General features: G+C 44.1%; 1 protein-coding gene and 1 pseudogene across 1 annotated transcript; one reads left to right on the top strand and one right to left on the bottom strand.

The window, feature by feature from the left end:
- Positions 1 to 13,322: 13,322 nt before the first annotated feature.
- On the top strand, positions 13,323 to 14,590 carry LOC136545874 (histone H2B.1-like; annotated as a pseudogene).
- A 1,507-nt stretch (positions 14,591 to 16,097) lies between these two features.
- LOC136541748 (probable 2-oxoglutarate-dependent dioxygenase SLC1) lies at positions 16,098 to 19,400 on the bottom strand. Its single transcript, XM_066533819.1, has 3 exons — positions 18,523 to 19,400; positions 16,718 to 17,048; positions 16,098 to 16,625 (listed from the first exon to the last, which is right to left on the bottom strand). The coding sequence occupies exons 1-3, from the start codon at positions 19,137 to 19,139 to the stop codon at positions 16,371 to 16,373; spliced, it is 1,203 nt and encodes a 400-aa protein (XP_066389916.1). The 5' UTR covers positions 19,140 to 19,400; the 3' UTR covers positions 16,098 to 16,370.
- Positions 19,401 to 20,728: the final 1,328 nt, after the last annotated feature.

Genomic DNA, 20,728 nt, shown 5'->3' with positions numbered 1-20,728 from the left:
GGGAAACCACTTCACCAACTTGAAGCGAAGGTTTCCCAAGGACGAGCTTTTGTCCTAAAGCAAGCGCTTTTAGAAGATAATATGAGTTTTCACCTTTCGTTGTGATACCCTTGTGAAATAAGCATAGAAGCATAGTTGTGAAAATATACCTTTGGGCATTTTTGTCACTAACCATTGCTGGATTGAAGCAAAAAGAATAAAGGATGACGACTTAAGGTATGTCCAACCAATCATCATGCAACATTAAATCACATCCATCCAAACTTGACTTTGCCTTGTAAAAAATCAAGCCTGGGGGATGGGCTTCTCTGGAAAAATCTCTTACCATGTTACTAATTCATCTTGGTTGTCTCTACCTTTAAGTCATGCTCAATAACAATTATTTTCTTTCATGTCCAATTGAATAAATCTCTATAATGCTTTCATGCTACCTTTGCCTGCCATAGTAAGTTTTGGTTTGGAAGTACTGCACATACTTTCATAGGCATTTAAATTAAGCGTGGTGCTTAGGTTAAAATGTCTTCCTTAATTAAAACTAGACATGGAGTTTAGTTTGGTTATTGAACTAAAAATTGCTTGTGTAGACACTGGCTATTTTTGTTGGACTAACCCCTACAGGAAACTCTCACATCAATATTGGTAAGTCACGAGATGAATTCAAATCAAAGATGAAGCAAGGCACATGATGAACTCCAATAACATTATGCAAAGAACACACAACTCATTCATGATGGATGGAAGAATAGTAAGTACCAAAGATCATTCACCTTGTCTTTAGCTGCAAGTTACCTTTGCCTTGAAGCCATGCTTATATACGACATGATAAACAAAAACTATGCTAGAATAATTCTAACACCATATTTTCATTAGCATAAAGGGAAACTACAAAATTTTGGACAAACAACCCGTGTTTCAAACCTGTATATTTCTTTGGGTATGTGTTGTCCACTAATCCTTTATAGGCATAAAACGATGAGTGAGGCGGAAGGTCTAACAAAGTGTCAAAGATTGAAGAGCAGAAAGATGGCATGACAAAAGGATGAGAAAGAAAAGGTGCGATCTAGGAAATAAGAAGTTCATGAACACCTCAAGCTGCGAGATTAGCCGAACAAGGAAAACTTTGAGAAAAAGGGAAGGACCATCACGAGTCATCTTCCCTTCATCATATGGTGTCTTCACGCTCCAATCACAAAGGTAACATCCTAAGGTAAATGGTCTTTATTTAAAAAGTTTTTCCTTGACTCTGGTATGTATATGAATAAGAAACAAAATATGGGTGAGTTACAACTTAACATGATCCAACCTGATTAACTCAACATGTTTAGTTCTTTAAGCTTGTTCCTAGCATCACTTCCTTGATCTCATAGTTTTAACCAAATGAGCTAAAAAGTTGTGCACCTTATCTCTAGAAGATGATAGTCATAATCATGTAAAGATTGATATAGTATGCATAGATAGACAATCCCTTCCATGGGTTAAGAAATTGAACCTTTTTGGCCTAATGTAATTAAATGCTACATTCATGCTCAATCTTCTGATCTTATCACCTATGATATAATTGAACACAGCACATAACATCAACTTCATCATGTTCAATGCGCCTAAGGGTTAGAGAAGAATAAATAAAGTTTTGATTCTGTTGGTGTTTTCCCACCAACAGAGCCCATGCACTTGATCTCTACCTTGTCTTATGAGAAGGACACACTTCAAGCAAAGTATGGGAGAGTCAGTCGATTCCCCAAATTCTATAACTGAAAATTCTAAACCTATCAACCCAAAATCAAAACTCAAAATCAAGATGGGTTGGGCGGAGGAAGGTGGCACCACCATGAGAATCCTCGTCCTCGAAGCAAACCGAGGTACGCTATCAATGAACTTCACAAGGAGAAGTCCGGTTCGAAGGACTTACAACACCGAACCCTCACCAAAAGAGCTAGCTTGGGGGAGAAGCACTCCCGTGTATCCAGGTAAGTATTCGTTTCCCTTTTATTTTAGATTTTAGTTTCTTTTCAATAGTTAAAAATGATGAATGAAACAAAATAAAAGGTTATCTTTATAATAAATATATATAGCTATAGTAATAATGTGTGATCTAGTAAAATCAAAAACAAAATAAAAGGTGTGTCTAATTTGCTTTAATTTGTTTTTAAGAGCTGAATAAAATAAAGGGGACTCAGAATAATCTCTTAAATGGAAATGATGAATAGTTGCTCTATTGTAATTCATTTCAAGTACCTAGTTTTTAGCCTTGAATTCTCCTGAGTTTTGGATAAGATTGTTTTGATATAAGGATTTGCTCTGAACTTGAAACTTGTGGGTAGCATATGCTTGATCTAAGTCTAGGTAATTGACGGATATGATATGAGAAGGTCTGAGCTGTTGTTTATCTTGTTCCAAGTGACACTAAAGTTCTAGAGATTTATCTTTTGAAAAACACAAAAAATATTACATGATGAGTTCATGTATGACAAAGCTTGAATTCCCACCAGAGCCATACATGTTAATTAGGCTAGAAAAACTTCCACATATATGTTGCTTGCTTTTGCATTGAGTTTTGTCAAGCTTTGTTGACCCATATGAGAGGTTTGTCATGCTCTTAAAATCAAGATCACGTACACACCACCCAAATATGCACTACTCCTACACTGGGGGTAGGCACAAAAACATGTCTTCCATCTAGATCCACCCAAAAATGTTCTACTCCTACACTGGGGGTGAACACAAAAACATGCTTGTTAGGTTTTCCATTCACCAAATAAATGCTTCAAGTTCTTGTTACTATCTCTCAAAAGTTTTGTTGCAGAAAAGAGGCATGGGGCTATGCAAAAGTTATTTATAAAAAAAGAGAGAAAAAGAAAGTGTTGAAAAAAGGACAAGTGTCTGAATTATCAAAACAATGGGTACTTCGATGCCCGCCTGAAAAATAAAGAGAAGAGATGAATAAGATAGCCCATGTTTTCTTGTAATTGTTTTGAAGTTCCAAAAGAGATATATTTTCAAGGAGCAAAGTAGAATTAGGTTAGCCACCATATATATCTACCATATATCCACACACATGCACATCTTGATTTGATTGTATGACTCAACTCTCTTTGGATCCATTGTTTGACTTTACAATATATGCATTGCAAGTATGCCCTAGTTTTTCCCTACCTATGAACTCCACATGCCATAGTGGTAGGAAGAGAAAAGGCATAACATCTTTATTGCCTCGGTGAGGATCCATAAATACCACATATATTGAGAGACTTAAGAGTGTTATACAATGGAATCTCTGAGTTTTATTTTCAAAACTTATAAAAACTCTGGAACAATGGTGGAACAAAGAACTTGACACATAGCGCTTGACTTGATCATTCTGTCTTTCAATTGCTCAAGACCCAAGTGAAGACTAAGAAGCCCCATGGTTGAAGGTAATATGGGTAAGTTTGAAAGTCAGATCAGTTTATTCTAATCCGGAGGAGAATTCTTGATTGAACGCATATGTACTTTTGAGGCATGAAAACATTGTAGCAACTCCCGATCCATTGCTGAGTTTAGCTTTGCTCAGGGACTGGCAAAGGTTAAGCTTGGAAGAGCTTGTTGACAGTCACTAACAACAATTATAAACCATCAACATAATCTACATATATATTCAAATCCATCACCAAACATAGGTATAGGGGTTTAAACTAATAAATTCCATGAGTTTTGGTGAATCTATGTTTTCAACAGGGTTTATCCAAAAAACCATCAAGGGAGACCTAATCGTCAAAGGAAATTATGGAATTTCACCCATAAATAGCATGGGAAGATTCTAGAAGACTCCAGGAGGCTCTCCACCGATGCAGACCCTAAGGGGCTGCCATGTGGGGCCGACCGACCTGTAGGTCCCACCAGTTAGCCTCCGCTTCAAATGTCGGTTCCCCACTACCTCTTGGATTGCATCTACGCCGTTCTTTCAAGTCAGTTTGATCTGAGGATCCATAATTAACACTCTGGCCTATATATACCAGCCCCTACCCCCTCCCTCAGCAGATCCCTGAAACCCTAATTCATATCATGAGTATTAGAGCCAGCCATCAAGAGAAGATAGTCCTCCATAGGATTTAGTCTTATGAGTAGAAATAGTGAGATAGAGAGTGAGGGAAGAGTTTGGGGAGGTGGCAGCCTGTCGGTGCTCTCTCTATGGCTTGTACCTTGGTGGATTCAAGTTCTACCTGAGCTTGCTTCTGAGATTTCTCTGGTAATCTACTCCTGATTTAAGCATTTTGTTTATATTGTTCATCAGGTTTGTGACTCTTTTGAGTGCTTTATTCTCTACATAGGGGGAGTAAAGTATTAATCGTAAGTGTAAGCGTGGTGCTTAGACTTGGGTTAATCATGGATGCAACCTGCATTCCGAAAGGTGGTAGATCGCGTGAGTGACATAAGTTCTATATAGCCTGTACTATATAGCTTCATTGATTCTTTGTAGTCCACCTCCCGTCTGTAGGCGCATGTAGGACATGATTACTATGGAAAGCAACCTCTGCTAGTGTCTTTCCTTAAGTAATGTCCCCAGTTGAATAATAAAAGACATAGCTTACCCAAGTTAGAACTAGGGAACCTAAGTTATCCTCTCTATGCTCCTATTTATCCTAACCTTGTTGCTACCCTTAGTTAAGTTAGACCATAGTTCGTCTCACACATTTCCCTATGGATACTATACTTGGAATACTTCTGGGTGAAAGCTACAGTTGTATCCGTGCGCTTGCGGATTTATCTGTGTGCGTTAATTTATACTAATAGCAATCCAAGGCGGGTGTATTTGGATGATAGCTAGGATCAATCTGTTGCGCATATCGTGTAACAAACTAGGAACTTAATCTTTTAACCCGATCGCCCTCTCTGTAACCCTACCTCTCCTACCTATATAAAGGAGGGTAGGGACCTCGGGCTCAGGATCCATCTTGCACCATTCCAATCTACTATGTAGCAAGGAGCAACGGCCCATGTAATTGAGCATATTGTTGGTATTTATTAACTTGTCACTTGTTTTAGTAACCACCTAATGTATGTCTACATCTCTTAACATTACTTTATCTGGTTGTCATCCCTAGTGATGATGCTAGAGATGCTTGTTGGTACTACTTAGCATTACCACTAGAATAATACTAAGTAGTATTTTATTATTTTATGTGACTAGGAAGAATATATATAAGGGACTACAAGCGCACAGATAATATGCCATTATAGCACTTCACCCGGGAGTATTCTAGGTATCGTTATTTGTATTTTTACCACAGGGAAGGTCTAGCAAGGACATGTATTGATAACTTATGCTATTGATAGAGAAGTAAACCATAGCCAATATTCTACTCATAACAGGGGTAAGTCAAGAAGTAAATGTATATATGAATAGTGTATAGTAACTAATCATTGATCACTTAGAGTACTCCTTTCTATGGCATTAGCTTGGTTAAGTAGAATATTAAAGGAATAATTCCTAAGTCATTCTTAATTACAAGTCAAAGCATGCATTGATTAGTGCAATTACACTTAGTAATCATGGCTAAGATCAACTTCATATCTACACATAAGAGATATTACTAAGGAAGATTAAGAACAGAGCTTGTCTTCCTTCGTAACTAGATCCTCCTTGTCCTATATTCAGGGAGTGGAGTACAAAGGACTCAACAGGAGTGTTACATCCGTGATCTACCATATGGCCTAAAATATAGGGTGCATCCACAGGTAAACAACGTATAAGCACCATGCTTACACAATGTCGACCAATCACCCCATGTACACCTGAGCGAGCGCTATACGAACTTATGCATGAATATGTTGATAATCCAACTATACTAAGCATATAATCAAAGTAGATGATGAACATGATAATCAGGAACATAAACGATATGAATAATAATGCCATAACAATTGTAGCAAACATATAAAAGTAATGAGAGATACAAAAGAGAGAGGTGTATAAAGATTATACCAAACCATGCTCTTGACACTACCAAACCACGCTCTTGACACGTTGCTTGCCTCCCTCTAGACCTAGCCTAATTAGCTATGCTCTAGAATATGATGGAGCTCTGAGGATGATTAGGGTTTCTATCTTCTCAAATGACTTATGCCTCAGGGGGTGGTAGGGGCTGATACATATAGGCCGGAGCATCAATCCTGAGCCCTCAGATCAAACTGACTTGAATAAACAGCATAGATGCAATCCTTAAGGCAGTGGAGAACTGATGCAGCGAGGCGGAGGCTGACAAGTGGGGCCCCAGACCAGCCGGCCTAAGGGTGGGACCGGTTAGCCCCACCTAGTGGCCTCTCACACTTCGCTTCGGTGAGGTGTCCTCTGAAACCTTCTAGAGTTGTTTATCCTGCGGATAATCACAATTAAGTCTGACATCTAGGTCCATCTTGATGGTTTTCTAGATAAACCCTGCAGAAAATATAGACACCAAAACTCTTGAAATTTGTTAGTTTAAACCCCTTGACCTTTGTTGGTGATTATATTTATGCCCTCATACATGTTATGTTGATGGTTTATAATGGTTGTTAACTACCATCAACACATATGAATACAAGAAGAGCAGTCATACCACTAGAGTAGGGATTAGCGCACATCACACCCCGAACTAGTATCAATCTCTATGTCTCATGTGCTACCATCTAATTCCGTCTACGTGATCACGTTGCTGGATATTGCCAGAGCAAAACATTCTGACACAAATCAAGCTTTTGTTTTAGGTACCCAAAAAGATTTGGGTCCTAGGGGGATAGTCACATAAAACTTGGGCACCCAAACACTCCTCATGATCTCCTTCCTCTTATGGGCACCAACATATCTCATGACAATCTTGCCATTCTTGTCCCAACAACACATGTAATCACTAGCATAGCATCGTGGGATTGGTGCTTATGGCTTGGGGGACTCCGCTTGCTTCTTCTTGTTTGTCTTGTCACTTGTAGGTGCAATCTTGGGAATGTAGACATTGTTTGCCTTGCACAATAGATCATCAAGAGCAACTCCTTTGTTGAACTTCATACAAGGCACACCATTATTCATGTTCCTTCCATTGGCTTTTCCATCATACCTATTGTAGCCAATGCCTTCCTTGATTGATGGGTGCCTTGATGACTTGTATATGGTCTTGTTGGATTGTTCTTAACACTTGCAACCATCCTTCAAGATCATCTTCAACCTATGAATCTCCTTGTCTTTCTTCTCTATCTCAACAAGGTTGGTTGCATATGTATTTACATTAATTTTATAGCATCTTTTACAGCCATTGCTAGTGGAGACATTAGAGTCTTTGGTTGCCTTAGGAGAAGCCAAAGTGCTAGCCCAAAGAGTGTTAAAGTTTAACTCAAGATTTTGGTATTTTTCTTTCAAGCGTGTAAGGCTTTCTTGAGCTATACTTTTCTCATTCTTGAGGCTAGCTATTGTATCATTAACCGAGGAATGTTCTTTAGTTAATTTCCCAATGGTGTTATTGGCTAAAGACAATTATATGGTTAACTTCTCAACCTTCATTCTTTCCGTGGCGATAGATGCTTCAAGTGCAAGGTTTTTGTCTCTCTCTTGAGTGATTATTTCACCTTGCAACTCCAAGCCCCTATCCTTCTTCTCTAATTTCTTCATTAGCATTTTTATTTTAGTGAAGGCCTTTTTACCAAATTTTCTTATCATGCTTTCCTCAATTTCTTCTATGTTCTCATCACAACTATTATACTCATCGCTAGAAGGAGTGGGTGAGTCATATACCTTCTCCCCCTTAGCCATGAGGTAAGTTGGAGTGTAGTAGTCATTGTCGATGAGGTTGGAGAAGAGTCTCGGTGATGAAGCTAGGTTGGGGAAGAGCTTTGGTGGTGAAGCCGAGTCGGGGAAGATCATGGTTGGTGATGAGGAGTGGTCGATGGCAATGTTCGTGGCTCCTTTCTTCTTCTCATCATCACTTGAGTTACTATCATCATTTGACTCCCACTCTTCACCAAGATGAGCTTCACCTCTCTTCTTGTTTTTGTTCTTCTTGTAATCATCCTTGTTGTACTTGTTTTTCTTCTTCTCTTTAGGACAATCAGCTATGAAGTGACCAACATCACCATACCCATAGCAAAACCTCTTCTTGTACCTCTTCCTTCCATCACCATAAGTCTTATGGTTGCTCTTCTTCTTCATGAATTTTCTAAGGTTTCTAATGATAAGTGCACCCTCTTCATCAGACTCTTCTTCTTCACTTGAGGAATCATCCTTCACTTTCTTCTTGTTCTCTTGACTTGAACTTTTGCCTTCATGAGCTTGAGTTGCCTTTAGGGCTGCATTCTTGTTGTATCACATAGCACTACGATTTTGATTAGAGCATTGATTGCATCTTCATCTAGACACTCATGATGCTTGAGCTCTGAAAGAACTTCTTGAGGTGTCATCTCATCATAACCGGGTCTTTCCATGATCATGGATGCAAGCATGTTGTTCTTGGTTCTATAAGTTCTCAGCATCTTTCTAGCAACCTTGTTATCATCCCATTCATTGCTACCAAAGAGCTCTTATACAGTTAACCAATGCCATGAGCCTATCAAACATTGCTTGTGTTTTCTCACCTTGCATGAACACAAACCTCTCCAATTCACCATGAAGTAACTCAATGTTGCCTTTCCTCACACTTTTGTCTCCTTCAAAAGACACTCTCAATGTTTCCCAAACTTGCTTCGCACTTTCCATTCCATTTACTTTGTTGAACTCATTCGGACTCAAACTTGAGACAAGCAAAGATACAACTTGTTCATTTTGATGGAGATTGAGGGCGTCTTCCAGAGTTATTTCTCTATCTTCATCGGTGGGAATGATCACACCAACTTCCACAACTTCTCAAAATCTTGCGGCAATGAGGTGCATTTCATCTTGTAGGCCCAATCCATATATCTTGTTCCATCAAAATGAGGTGGCTTGCCATGATTGATGGTAGGGAAATGCATGGGGGACCTTTGATGAGTTGACCATGGTCAAAACCGGTACTAGAATACATTCCCTTTCCATGACCGTTGTTGTGGGCTGCTCCAACATCACTTGCATTGTCTTTGGCTCCATCATTGTTGCCACTAATAGCATCTTCAACCTTCTTGCTCAACTCATCCTTCAACTTGCTCATCTCATCATGCATCTTCTTCATTTCATCTTGGAACAACTTGGTTTGCGCAGCCATCAACTCTTGGGCAATTTGCCGGGCCATCTCGGTGGCATCGGCTTGCATCTTTTTGGTGTCTGACATTGTTTCTCCTCATGTGGTGAAGCGATAAAAGAAGACCCTGCTCTGATACCAATTGAAAGGATCTAAACAATGTCTAGAGGGGGGTGAATAGGCATATCTAAAAATTTTCTATACAAACTCAAAGTAGCTGGTCAGCAACTGTTGGAAGTCCCGATAGTTTGGGCTGGAACTTTGGCAGCCGGAAGTTCTGACACAAATAGCCAGGAGTTCTGACTCCTACGGGAACTACCCAATCCAAGCTAAAATGAACTTTGAGAATGCAATAGCTTACAACCCCACTTTCTAGTGGTAAGGTGAAGAGTTAGGGTTGCTTCCTTGGTGCCGAAAAGTCTCCACTCCATAGATCGAGGCCAAACCCTAGGAATTTGCTAGAGGGAGAGAGAGAGACAAACAAATGCAAATATGATAGAGAAAAACACACTCATTTTTTAGGTGACCACAAAGGTCGAAGTCTCTTCCTCCTCCTTGCCTCTCTCAAGGAAACCACAAAGGTCACTTGAGCTTTCCACTAAGAAATCAAGGGTAATACAAACTTTCCAAGGCTCTTCCACAAGATGGAAGCTTTTGGGAAACGCCTAGCCGGCTAGGAGCAAAGCCCCAAGAGTAATAGACACAAATCCAACCGGCTTAACGAAGAAATCAAGTGCTCAAAATTGCCAAAGTGATTCTCTCACTCAATCCACTCTCCTTTCAATAAAATCCTTAGGGGAATCGAAGTTAGGAGCAAAGAGGAGAAGAGAGGGGAGCCTTGAATGCTTGGGAATTGTTTTGGCCGTGAGTAGGTTGCAATGAATGAGTGGGTAACGGTTAGAAGAGATGAGAGAGCTATATATACTCATAGGCAAAAACTAACCGTTCCGATCTGTGTCGGAAGTTTCGACATAAATCACTGGAACTTCTGGCACCTATAGAAACTACTGTTCAAACGTGTAGTCAATTGGGCTAGCTCGGCCAGAGTCGGAACTCTCGGCAGCTGCCGAGACTTTTGACGGACAGCCGAGCAAGGCGACTAAGTCCCAAGGCATCGGGACTTCCGACAGAAGTTGGGACTTCCGACAGCCGAAACTCCCAACAAATGTCGGCACTTCCGACGGTCAAAAACCCAAAAACTATATCTAAGTGTTCGTGAGGTGCTTGAGTGTCTCTCTTTTGATTTTATTTTTATGCTTGAGCACTCTATCTTCTTCAAACCACCTAAATTTGCATCCCTCTTTATAGTATGGTAAACCTAAACCCAAAACATGAAATAAAGACTTTGGAGAGCATTGTGAGTTCGTTCGCCTTTTATACTTTAAGAATTGAGGGATACCATTTCATCTAAATCAACTCTTTAAATCATTCATGGGACTAAAGCTGCAATATATCTCAATAAGATTTCATTAGTCCCTAATTTGGATGTCATCAATACACCAAAACCCACAACGGGGGCAAATGCACTTTCAATTCCCCTTCAGCGGAAATACCCATTTGCATCGTCCTACAAGGATGACCTTTGGGGTGTTGCGACTATAGGCCCCAAAACCCCCTTTTACAAAGGGAGCGCAACTATACCTCAATTGCTTTTCTATATTTATCTCAATCTGGATGCTCTTGGCATTCTGCCATGGACTTTGGGTCTGAGTCATTGTCCATGGAGCTAGCAATTTTAGAGGCAAAATATATATCGATAATGGTGGTCATTCTATTATATAATTCTCCTGATTCAGCATAGTTAGTGGATATATCCTCATTTATTTCTTCTAGCTCATCATGATTTCCTGTAACGATTGAGCCTAGGTGTTTCAATCGTCTAGTGCCAAATTGCATATGCGAGGCACTCGGTTCCCCAACTTTAGGATAGTTTTTTTCACTAATTTTGTTAACTTTAGAACGTTTCGTGTCTTCAGAGGCTCTACCCAATTCAGGTGGAACTTCTTTGAGAGACCTTGTCCCAAGCACCCAGAGGTCTCCCACCGCTCGCCCCACCGATCTGCTAGCTCGAAAGGGGAAGAAGGGTAACACGTGCTTGGCATCTATGACATGAAGCCATGGACGCATCGAGGAGGGAGAGGAGGCACCATCAGAAAGCCACGGTGGCGACAGGAGCGGTGGGTGACAACCATGGACGTGGAGCGGAGGGAGAGTAGGTACCACCGGAAGGCAACAACAACGACATGAATAGCAAGTGTTGGTGGTGGGGGAGAAGGTGTAGTGGTGGGTTGCCAGCATCGATAGGTGGCACAACCAAAAGTCAACGGCGGTAGCGAGAGCGACAGGTATCGGTGGCAGGGAAGGAGTCCGGAGCGACGAGAACGACATACATGGATGGGTTTGGCAGGTCGCCACACTTTGCATCGCCGTTTGAGGGGGGGCGCTGTTGGCCTATGATGAGGTTGTTCGGTGTCCGTGACTTCTTTGCTTGCCACGGGAAGAGGATAACAAAGAGAGGAAGAAGAAGATAAATAGAGTGGGAGGGCAAACGAGACCTTTCGTACCCCTTCATGTTTTGTGCAGCTGCCCTGTGGGGGCTTTTGAAACTAGAAATAATTTATGTTTTAAAAAAGTGTTGTGGAAAGATATGAGATCCCTGCTGAGAAAAATAGTGGTTATGTTACAAGGTTCCCTGCTATGCCCTATGGAGAGAAGGCGGGAGTTTTTTGCAAAGCTAAAAGCGTTGAACTCTATAGCCACAAGCCCAGCAAGGATTGCTGGCTAGGAGAGGTGAATGGTGAAGATGACAAATTGTTGTTCCAAAAAGCGTATTGTTGGGATGGAGAAATGTCGGAGAAGTTGGAATCGATGGTCTCCTAGAATGTTGATGAAGTGGGCTCGTCAGAAAAGTGGTTCAAGCTATTGGGCTTTAAGGTTTTGGCTTAGTCAAGTTTTGGCGTTGGGCTCTGATGAAGGTTGTTAAGTTGGTTAGTTGTATCATGTTTCTCTATGGTTTAGCATAGCTAGTAGTCAGTGTAGTTTTTCTGCTGAGTTTTTGGTGAACAAGAATGTTGTAAACGTTGTTTTGGTCCTTGTCAATGTAATGGTCGAGGCTATGCCCTTGAACTCTAAAAAATAAAAGATTATTTTGTCGCGGGTAGTATTCAGCGTCAAAGAAACACGATTTTGATGATAATAGGAAAATTTCGCAGTTAGTGGTGTGCATCGACAAATTATATGATTGAACAGTGTTTTTATACAAAATTTGCAATGAATAAACATATAGTAGATCAATAATTGATAAGTTTATCGCAACTAGCTAGAGCCTATAGAATATTCTATTATGCATATTTGTATTTGAAAATGAGCAAAGAGAAAAAAAATATAAGTAAGTTTTTATTAATCACAGTATTAAACAATAATTAATACTTATGTCTCCTAAGATTTTTAACTTGAAGACACGGGCTAAGCTAGTTAGTTAAATTGATTGCCTTTTGGTTGTTTTCCTCCTTTTTTAGTTTGTGTTAAATCGGTTACCCTAGGTTGTTTCCACCTTTTTAGTTTGGGCCCAAGGCGTTAATTGTAACTTTGTACGTACCTTTTTTATTTTAATGAAACATTTTAGGTAGAGGTTCTCCCTGCCGATTTCTCTGAAAGATTTGTAAGAAACTGAATAATAATGTATAATTCATTCCTATATATAACTACTGAAACCTCAGTGTTCTCATATTTTGATCGTATACCGTTGAGTCGTACTAAGTCGTAACCAAATCTTGAAGGCGTGATTCGAATAGAACAGAGAGCCCGCGCGCGCTTGGATGGACGAGTTCCTCAAAATTCAAGCCTCGTGGCTGGTGGTCTTCTCGATCTCTCGGCTCTGCTCTTATCCTGTGTGTCTCCTCTCCATGAGGTTTGAGGCCCGTCTGGAAAGGCACTGAGTGGTCATGAGAGGACGACACGACCATGCAGTGCTGCAACCGCGTCTGTCTGCGGTCTGCCTGTTCACTGAGCCCCAGGCGGTCCAAGTTACCACGAGTTACCACGTCGCCCGTCCAGACCGCCGCGTGTCCACCCGCCCGCCTCTCACGTGTCCCTCCCGCCCGTCCTGTGCATAAAGGGAGGAGCCTCCGCTCACCCAGCTTCTTCATCTGCCCCTCGTCGCGACATCTCCTTTCCTTCATCTCCTCACTCTCAATGCTACTCACTGTGTCGTTGTTGCAAGCTGATCGATTTCGATTTGGTAGCTAGCTACGCTAGGCAAGTAGGAAACTAGGAATGGCTCCCAAGCGGCGCGGAAACAAGGTGGTGGGCTCCGTCGTCAAGACCAAAGTGGTGCAGGAGACCGTGGAGGTCATTGTCGCCGACGACGCCGATGGGGCGGAGGCGGAGCAGCAGCTGGTCCCGGAGGCTCTGGCCATGGCGCCCCCCGCCGTGGACGTCTCCGGCTCCACGGTGGTGCACGTCGTCGAGGTCACTACCCCGGACGGCGGCGACAATGCCACCGGCTCCAATGTGAAGCAGCCCACCGCCGCCAAGAGAGGCCGTGGCCGGCGCGAGGAGGAGAAGCAGCCGGCTCCGCCGGAGGATTCTATACCCGTGCCGCAGAGTCAGGAGACGCAGGATCCCAACGAGGAGCAGGAGGAGGATGACGCCAGCAAGAAGAAGCAGAAGCAGCAAGACGAGGAGGAGGAGGAGCAGCAGCCGGGGACTCCGCGGCCGCGGGTGTCGTCGGAGAGGAAAGCAACACCAAAGAAGTCGACGAAGACGAAGCCGCAGCAGCAGGCGGGTGGTGGCGACGCGGCCGGCAAGAAGCGGTAGGCGCGGCGCCGGCTGGGGCAGGCAAGCTCCGGAGGCGACGCCGGCATGGGCGGCATCGGAGGGTACAAGCGGTACGTGTGGCGCGTGCTGAAGCAGGTGCACCCGGACCTCGGGGTGTCGGGCCACGCCATGCAGGTGCTGGACATGATGATGGCCGACATGTTCGAGCGCCTGGCGGACGAGGCGGCGCGCCTGTCCAAGGCCACGGGCAGGATGACGCTCACCTCCCGCGACGTGCAGAGCGCCGTCAGGCTCGTGCTCCCCGGGGACCTGGGCAAGCACGCCATCTCCGAGGGCACCAAAGCCATCTCCGAGTACATGTCCTACGCCTAGGTACGGTGGTAGCTAGCTGACATGTTTTATGTGATGTGTACGGAGTAATCTCATGTTCCTGTATGCGTGCCCATCGTGCCGTAATGTACCGTACCTTGAAGTCAAGTAGACGTAGTAGTAGGGCGTACTGCGCAGACTGACGTAGCTATACGTAGTTGGTAGTTTTCAGTGTGTAATCAGGATAGATGTCTGTACTTTGTATGTTTCGTTGTCTTACCTGTTGTTTCGAGTCCTGCTGGGATGAAAACGGTACGGATATTTTTCGACCGTATTCGAAACCGAATCTGTTTAGAGGGGTTGAGACGAATCCAGATATCTAACATCCGATACCGTATCTGAATACTTAAATCACATATTTATGATGTTGATATCCAATCGTATTCTATCTGACATAGTTGATACTATTCGAATCCAAATCCGGTTAGAAATATAAAAACAAATATAATATCGGTGTTTTCATCCCTACCTTTGTCCTGTCCTGTCTATCTGTTTCTTCGATTGGATCCCCCAACCATCATCCATGTGTCGCCTGGCTAGCTACTAGTACATTTCTACTCTAGTTTGTGTATATGTTTGGCTATCTCGTTACTAACTACTTTATGTACGGATAATGGCCGGCTGGCTGGGAAAATTATACTGAGTGGCGTTGCGGTATACTCCGTAATTCCAAAGCAAGCAGATCTGTAAAGCTCTCTTGTATTTGGGCCTGCTCCGTTGGTAAGGCCCGCAGTGATGATTCACCATTCTAGAGCAACTCCGAACCAGTCGATGTATCTCGCTCTGTATCTAACTCCAACGGCCTCTCTAAAATGCAGAGCAGGCTAAACTGCATCTGTTAAATGCAGAGCAGGTTATTCCGTGATTTTTTGGGTCGGCAAAGCAAGCGAGCCAACTTCGCTGGCCATCAGACGTACCCACGCTCGTGGCCATGGATGAAAACGGTACAGATATTTTTCGATCGTATTTGAAACCGAATCTGTTTAGCGGATCCGAGTCCGGATATCCAACATCCGATATCGTATCCGTATCCGAATACTTAAATCGCATATTTATGATGTCGATATCCAATCATATCCTATCCGACATAGTTGACACTATCCGTATTCGAATCCGAATCCGGACAGAAATATGAAAACAAATGTAATATCGGTGATATTCGTCCGTATTCGATCCGTTTTCATCCCTACTCGTGGCCTCCTTTTTGCCTTTGCAACTCCATGGAATAGTACCTTTTGTTTGCACCGTTCAGTACGTTCTCACTCAATCACAACATTTTGAAGCCTAAAATTCGTCACGTAAACGCAATAGTTATTGCTTTATGGGTTTGCTTGTAAACTTTACCGCTCTTTACCGCAAAAGTGCGTTGGTTATCCGCTCTTTTTTTTTTGTCTGTTTGCGACCCGAGCGTGTTCCAACTTCTTATAATGTGTGACCGATATTCTCTCAACAGTTAGAAAAACTAAGACAATTTATAGTCAGTGTTTTAAATATCCAGCTAATCCATTTAGCGACCCATCATCAAAAACAGTAAACAGCCGACTATAGCGGGCTATAGGTCCAGCTGAATGCTAAGTTGTACATCGAAAAAATATAACTAAATCTTTCTCAAACAGCTATATCTGGAGATTTAAAACTTTGTTTATAATTGATTAACTAAAATAAGTTATAATTTGAAATATATGGAGCGCTTTACTTTTATACTTATAGATACCACTCGTAATACTCCACTGTACAGTAATAATTTGGTTGACCTTGCACGATCTTTTAGCTGCTGATCCAACACTCTCTTAGTTCCCGATGACGAGTATGTTTATTTATTTATTTAACTGGCTATAGGTAGGGTACAGAAAAGGCAACAATCCTGATGGCAGGGAGAGGGAGCACGACCAGTCGCAGTCCGGACGCTAAACGGCGCGCGATGGGTTTGACCGGTCAACTTCTTGGTCCGCAACCACAGGCACATACGTGTTCTTCCTGCCGACAACTGGCAAGAAGAACGGACGGACAGATGGGATCCAAGTAGTAACATGCGTGCGGCTAGGATGCGTCCAGCTGGTCTCAACATCAGTTGGTGATGAGTCTCCTGGTCTGGAGGAAGGACTTGTGCTTGCCCTCGGCCGAGCTGAGGTAGTCGAGGAAGGTGGCGAAGTCCGTGTCCATGTACATCCTCGGGTTCTTCTCGTCGTCCACCAGCTCCGGCGCCGGCCCGATCACCCTCTCCGGCAGCAGGCCGTGCAGCGACGCCACGGAGATGCGCGGCCGAGCCGAGTTCACGCGGACCCGGTGCAGCAGGCTCTTGTAACGCCCGTTGCTGTACATCTGCAAGTTAAGCATGCATGCGTATATAATTAATCATCACCTTCTTCTGATGATCAGTAGTAGGTTATACATGTTCGTCCGCGTACTCGTACCTCGAAGTGGTCTCCGATGTTGACGACGAGTGAGCCGGGGAGTGGGTCCACGAGGACCCACATGTCAGCGTGCCTGACCTCGAGGCCGTTCACCTGGTCCTGCAGGAGGACGGTGAGGAAGCCGTAGTCCGAGTGCGGTGGCATACCCAGCGTGAGATCCGGCTCTGGGCACGCCGGGAAGCAGTTGACCATGAGCATCTGCGACCCGGCCTCGCAATCCGCCAGCATCTCGGCGGCGCCGCCGGAGCGGATCCCTAGCGCCTCCAGCGCCGCCTCCATGAGCTCCCTGAACAGCCGCCGGCTCGACCGCGCGTATGCCGACACCACCTCCCTGCAAAATTAATTTGCTACGAGCACGTCAAAATCACATGCCATGCGTTTCTTAGATGCTGCTCCAGTGAAGCTGTACTTGGACGCGTGGACTCAGTTCAGCCACATCGGCTGATATTAAAGTTGACTGATAAATCGGTTAAAGCTGTTTTATTATGAAAAAAAAATACTAAGTATGACAAGTCGGCTGGTAAGTTAAGCGAGCAGACCCTAGTGAGTTCTGGCCAGTTGTACAGCACTTGCATACATCAGGCATCATCAGTGGCTGAGACCAAGAGCGGAGAGGGAAGGTGGCGAGACAGATATGCGGCGGATTTGATTCGGCTTTATCCTGGCCGGCCGGCGTTTGTCTTTTTGGCGCCGGCCTATGGTGGCATCTGCTCTGGCAATTGGGATATGCATCTGTGCCTGTGCCTGTCACTGAGAGATTTTTTTTATGCCCCATCCCTTTTAACTACAAGATGTAGTATGTAAACTTACGCATCGACGCACACCTCACGCGCGCACACTACGCACTCACATCATCCCAAACGTCCTACGACATAGAGAACACGTGCGGCTAAGAAGTATCCGAAGTCATCAGGCTTAAAAAAAAGCGTGGCAAGCGCGTCACACTGAAACCCTTTGACATCTAAAACGGTTTCATCGGTGAAACCAAAATCAATGAAGTCAGAAAAATTGACTTTTCTCGACTTCTAGTTCATTTTAACCCTGACTTACAAAACGGCTTCACGCTATAGTATCTCGGTTTACGCAAAATAGATGAAGCCGAAGCCGACATAAGCCGTGCCAAAGATGCCCTAACTATCATGGGCTGCGTGCGAGGCAACAGAAAATTCTTTACTTGGACGAAGCAAGCGGCCGGCCAACTCCCACCACCGGAGCTTTGCCACTGCGCTACACGCACGCATGCACTGTTCGTTTAAACTTATTAGTCGGTTTATTAGCTAGAATCTATAGTATTTTTCTCTCATAATAAAATAGTTTTAGCCGATTTTAATACCAGCCGAACAGGCACGTGGAAAAGATCAGGGTGCAAAAGATCTCTGGGCCTCTAATTGTGCTGGGTGCATACGTGTGCAGTAGCGACCGGACCAGCAAGCATCGGCAAGCTCTGTTTTGCATTGCCCGCAGCAAGGAAAAAATCTACATGTGTCATTGATTCCTTTCACTGCATACTACTAGTATATATGCGCTGAAAGGGACCAATATCTGTTTCCTGGCTTATGTTGTTATCTGAAAGGGACCCAATATATGCGCATGCATGCACCGGCAGAGTATGCAGCTGCAGGAAGTCACTGTCACTGCTGGTAATGGTAATTCTCAAAATGTTACTGCTTGTTTGTTTGTTGGGCGCGCACTACTACATACCGAAATTAAAAAAAAAAACTGGAAAGGAAACTATTCCATTTGGTCGGTCTCTCAGTCTCAGGTGAATGAGAGATGTGATTAATAATCACCGTACCGTAGCGTACCTGAGGTCAGTGGGCGCGTCTGGCCACGACGTCACGACGGCGGCGAGGTCGTCGCAGCAGACGAGCTTGAGGAAGTCCCGCCAGCAGAGGACGCCGTCGTTGAGCTGGTTGAAGCTGGTGCCGTAGCGCACGGGGGCCCGGATGTCGGCGGACATGTATCGCGCGCGCTCCTGGAAGGGCAGGTCGAAGAAGCGGCGCGCCACGTCCAGCATCCGGCCGCCGCCGTCCACGCCGTGGCCAACCACCTGGAAGAAGCCGTAGTCCCTGCAGGCCGCGTCCAGCTCGGCCAGGGCGGCGGCGCGCTCCGCGGGCACGCGCAGCCGGGCCAGGTCGATGACGGGGAAGATGCAGCTGCTACTGCGCGGCTGGTCGCCGGGTGCTGGACGGTCGGAGGGCGGCAGGACGTAGCGAGCCGGCAGCTTCGTAATGGTTCCCCGCTCGCACTGGTGGCGCACGCCCTTGAGGAGCAGTTGCTGCTGATCCTCCTCTTCCGCGTCCTGCTGCTCGTCTGCGTGTGCCTGCTGACGAGCATGAGCATGAGCATGACAGGGAGGAGCACTGCTGCTATTATTGTTCTGGGCCAGGTCGACGTCGAGGATTGCCATGTTTGTATGCATGTGTGTGAATCCGATGAGAGTGGCGAGTGCCTGCACTCGATGAACTGAATCTTAGGATTGGGTAGATTGGCTATGGCGCAAACACTTGCCAGCTGGTAGCTAGCTAGCTGCCGTGTACAGAGCGAACGAAGCAATGGAGAAAGAGGAGATGGAGCTTGTATTTATACGGAGGGCCGGAGGGGGACTGCGCGCGTGGGTTGATGAGGCTTGGAATGGGAGGGACGACTGACCGAAGACGAGACGCCGGGACTAGCTAGCCGCGAGGACTGAGCCAATCGCTGATTTTTCTCTGCTTCACCGATTTACCATTACTAGCCCCAAAAATATACTCCTACATCGCAACGGGAAATACAATCTTTTACATGGAGGCTTGTGCTAGCTACTTTTTTGATTTAGTTGCACTACTAGGTCCAATCTTAAATCAAATAAATTTAAAGCTTATAATAAATGCTAATAAAATAAAGGATTAATCTTGTATGAGAAGTTAATAGAGGATTGACTCAACTTAAATAGATAGTTGTTGTGTAGTAGTATAAATTTAATAAGGATAGAAGGTGCACCACAACATGAACGGGTTTAGGCGGCCACGCTATGATAGGAGTGGTGCAGTGTTAATAAAAGGTTTCGTAGCTCTAAATTTAAAATGAGAAAGATAAGAGTGAAGAACGATATACCAAGAGATGGATGAGTGGGTGACAGACGGGTGAAAGAGAGTGAAAGACAAAAGAGAAGAATTTTTTGGTTTTTTAATATAAAGCTACCAAATATGTGATATGTCTATGTGTTGCAATAGAATCAAGGTTAATTAGTTAATGACACTACTACAGAATCGATTTTTAGGGGTGGCTCGTAACTATTTGCAGGGGCGGTTTGGTCAGCCGCCCCTACTGAACCGTCTCTACAAATCGATTTTTAGGGGCGGCTGTAGTACTAGCCGCCCCTACAAACAGGTATTTTTAGGGGCGGTTCAATCCAGAACCGCCCTACAGTTCGTTTTTCCACAAAAAAAATTCAAATTTACAATTCAAAATCACGTTGCCGAACGTCCCGCGACCAACGTTCTGAACCGCGTTCGCGTTGCCGAACGCCCCGCGACCAACGTTCCGAAACCGCGTTCGCGTTGCCGAACGCCCCGCGACCAACGTTCGCGTTGCCGAACACCCCGCGACCAACGTTCTGAACCGTGTTCGCATTACCGAACGCCCCGCGACCACGACTACAAGCACAAGAGTATTCTATAAACTACAATTACAAGTCCAATTCACAAAAATATATACAATCCATCATTAAATATACAAATTCCACACACATTGTTATCAACGTCCTAGAGCTAGCCTTTCAGTCTCACGAAGGTGTTGGTACTGAGGATTTCTACCTAAGTCAGACTCTCGGTCATGGTAGGCGCCTTTAACGTGTACAATCTGGTCCAATATGAAGTTGCAAAGGTCGCCGACAAGCTCTAAGAGTTTGTCATCCTTGTATGGGTCTCTTTTCATTACTTTCTCTTCTTTCCACTACAAGAGAACAAGTTTCGGTTTAGTATTTCATACCATGTATGAAGTTTTTATACTACGGGTGAAGAGGTTCAA

This window comes from Miscanthus floridulus, chromosome 3 (genome assembly GCF_019320115.1).
Source record: "Miscanthus floridulus cultivar M001 chromosome 3, ASM1932011v1, whole genome shotgun sequence".
NCBI classification, from domain to species: domain Eukaryota; kingdom Viridiplantae; phylum Streptophyta; class Magnoliopsida; order Poales; family Poaceae; genus Miscanthus; species Miscanthus floridulus.
Note: the sequence above shows the minus strand (reverse complement) of the source record. Positions and strands in the feature narration are given on the sequence as shown.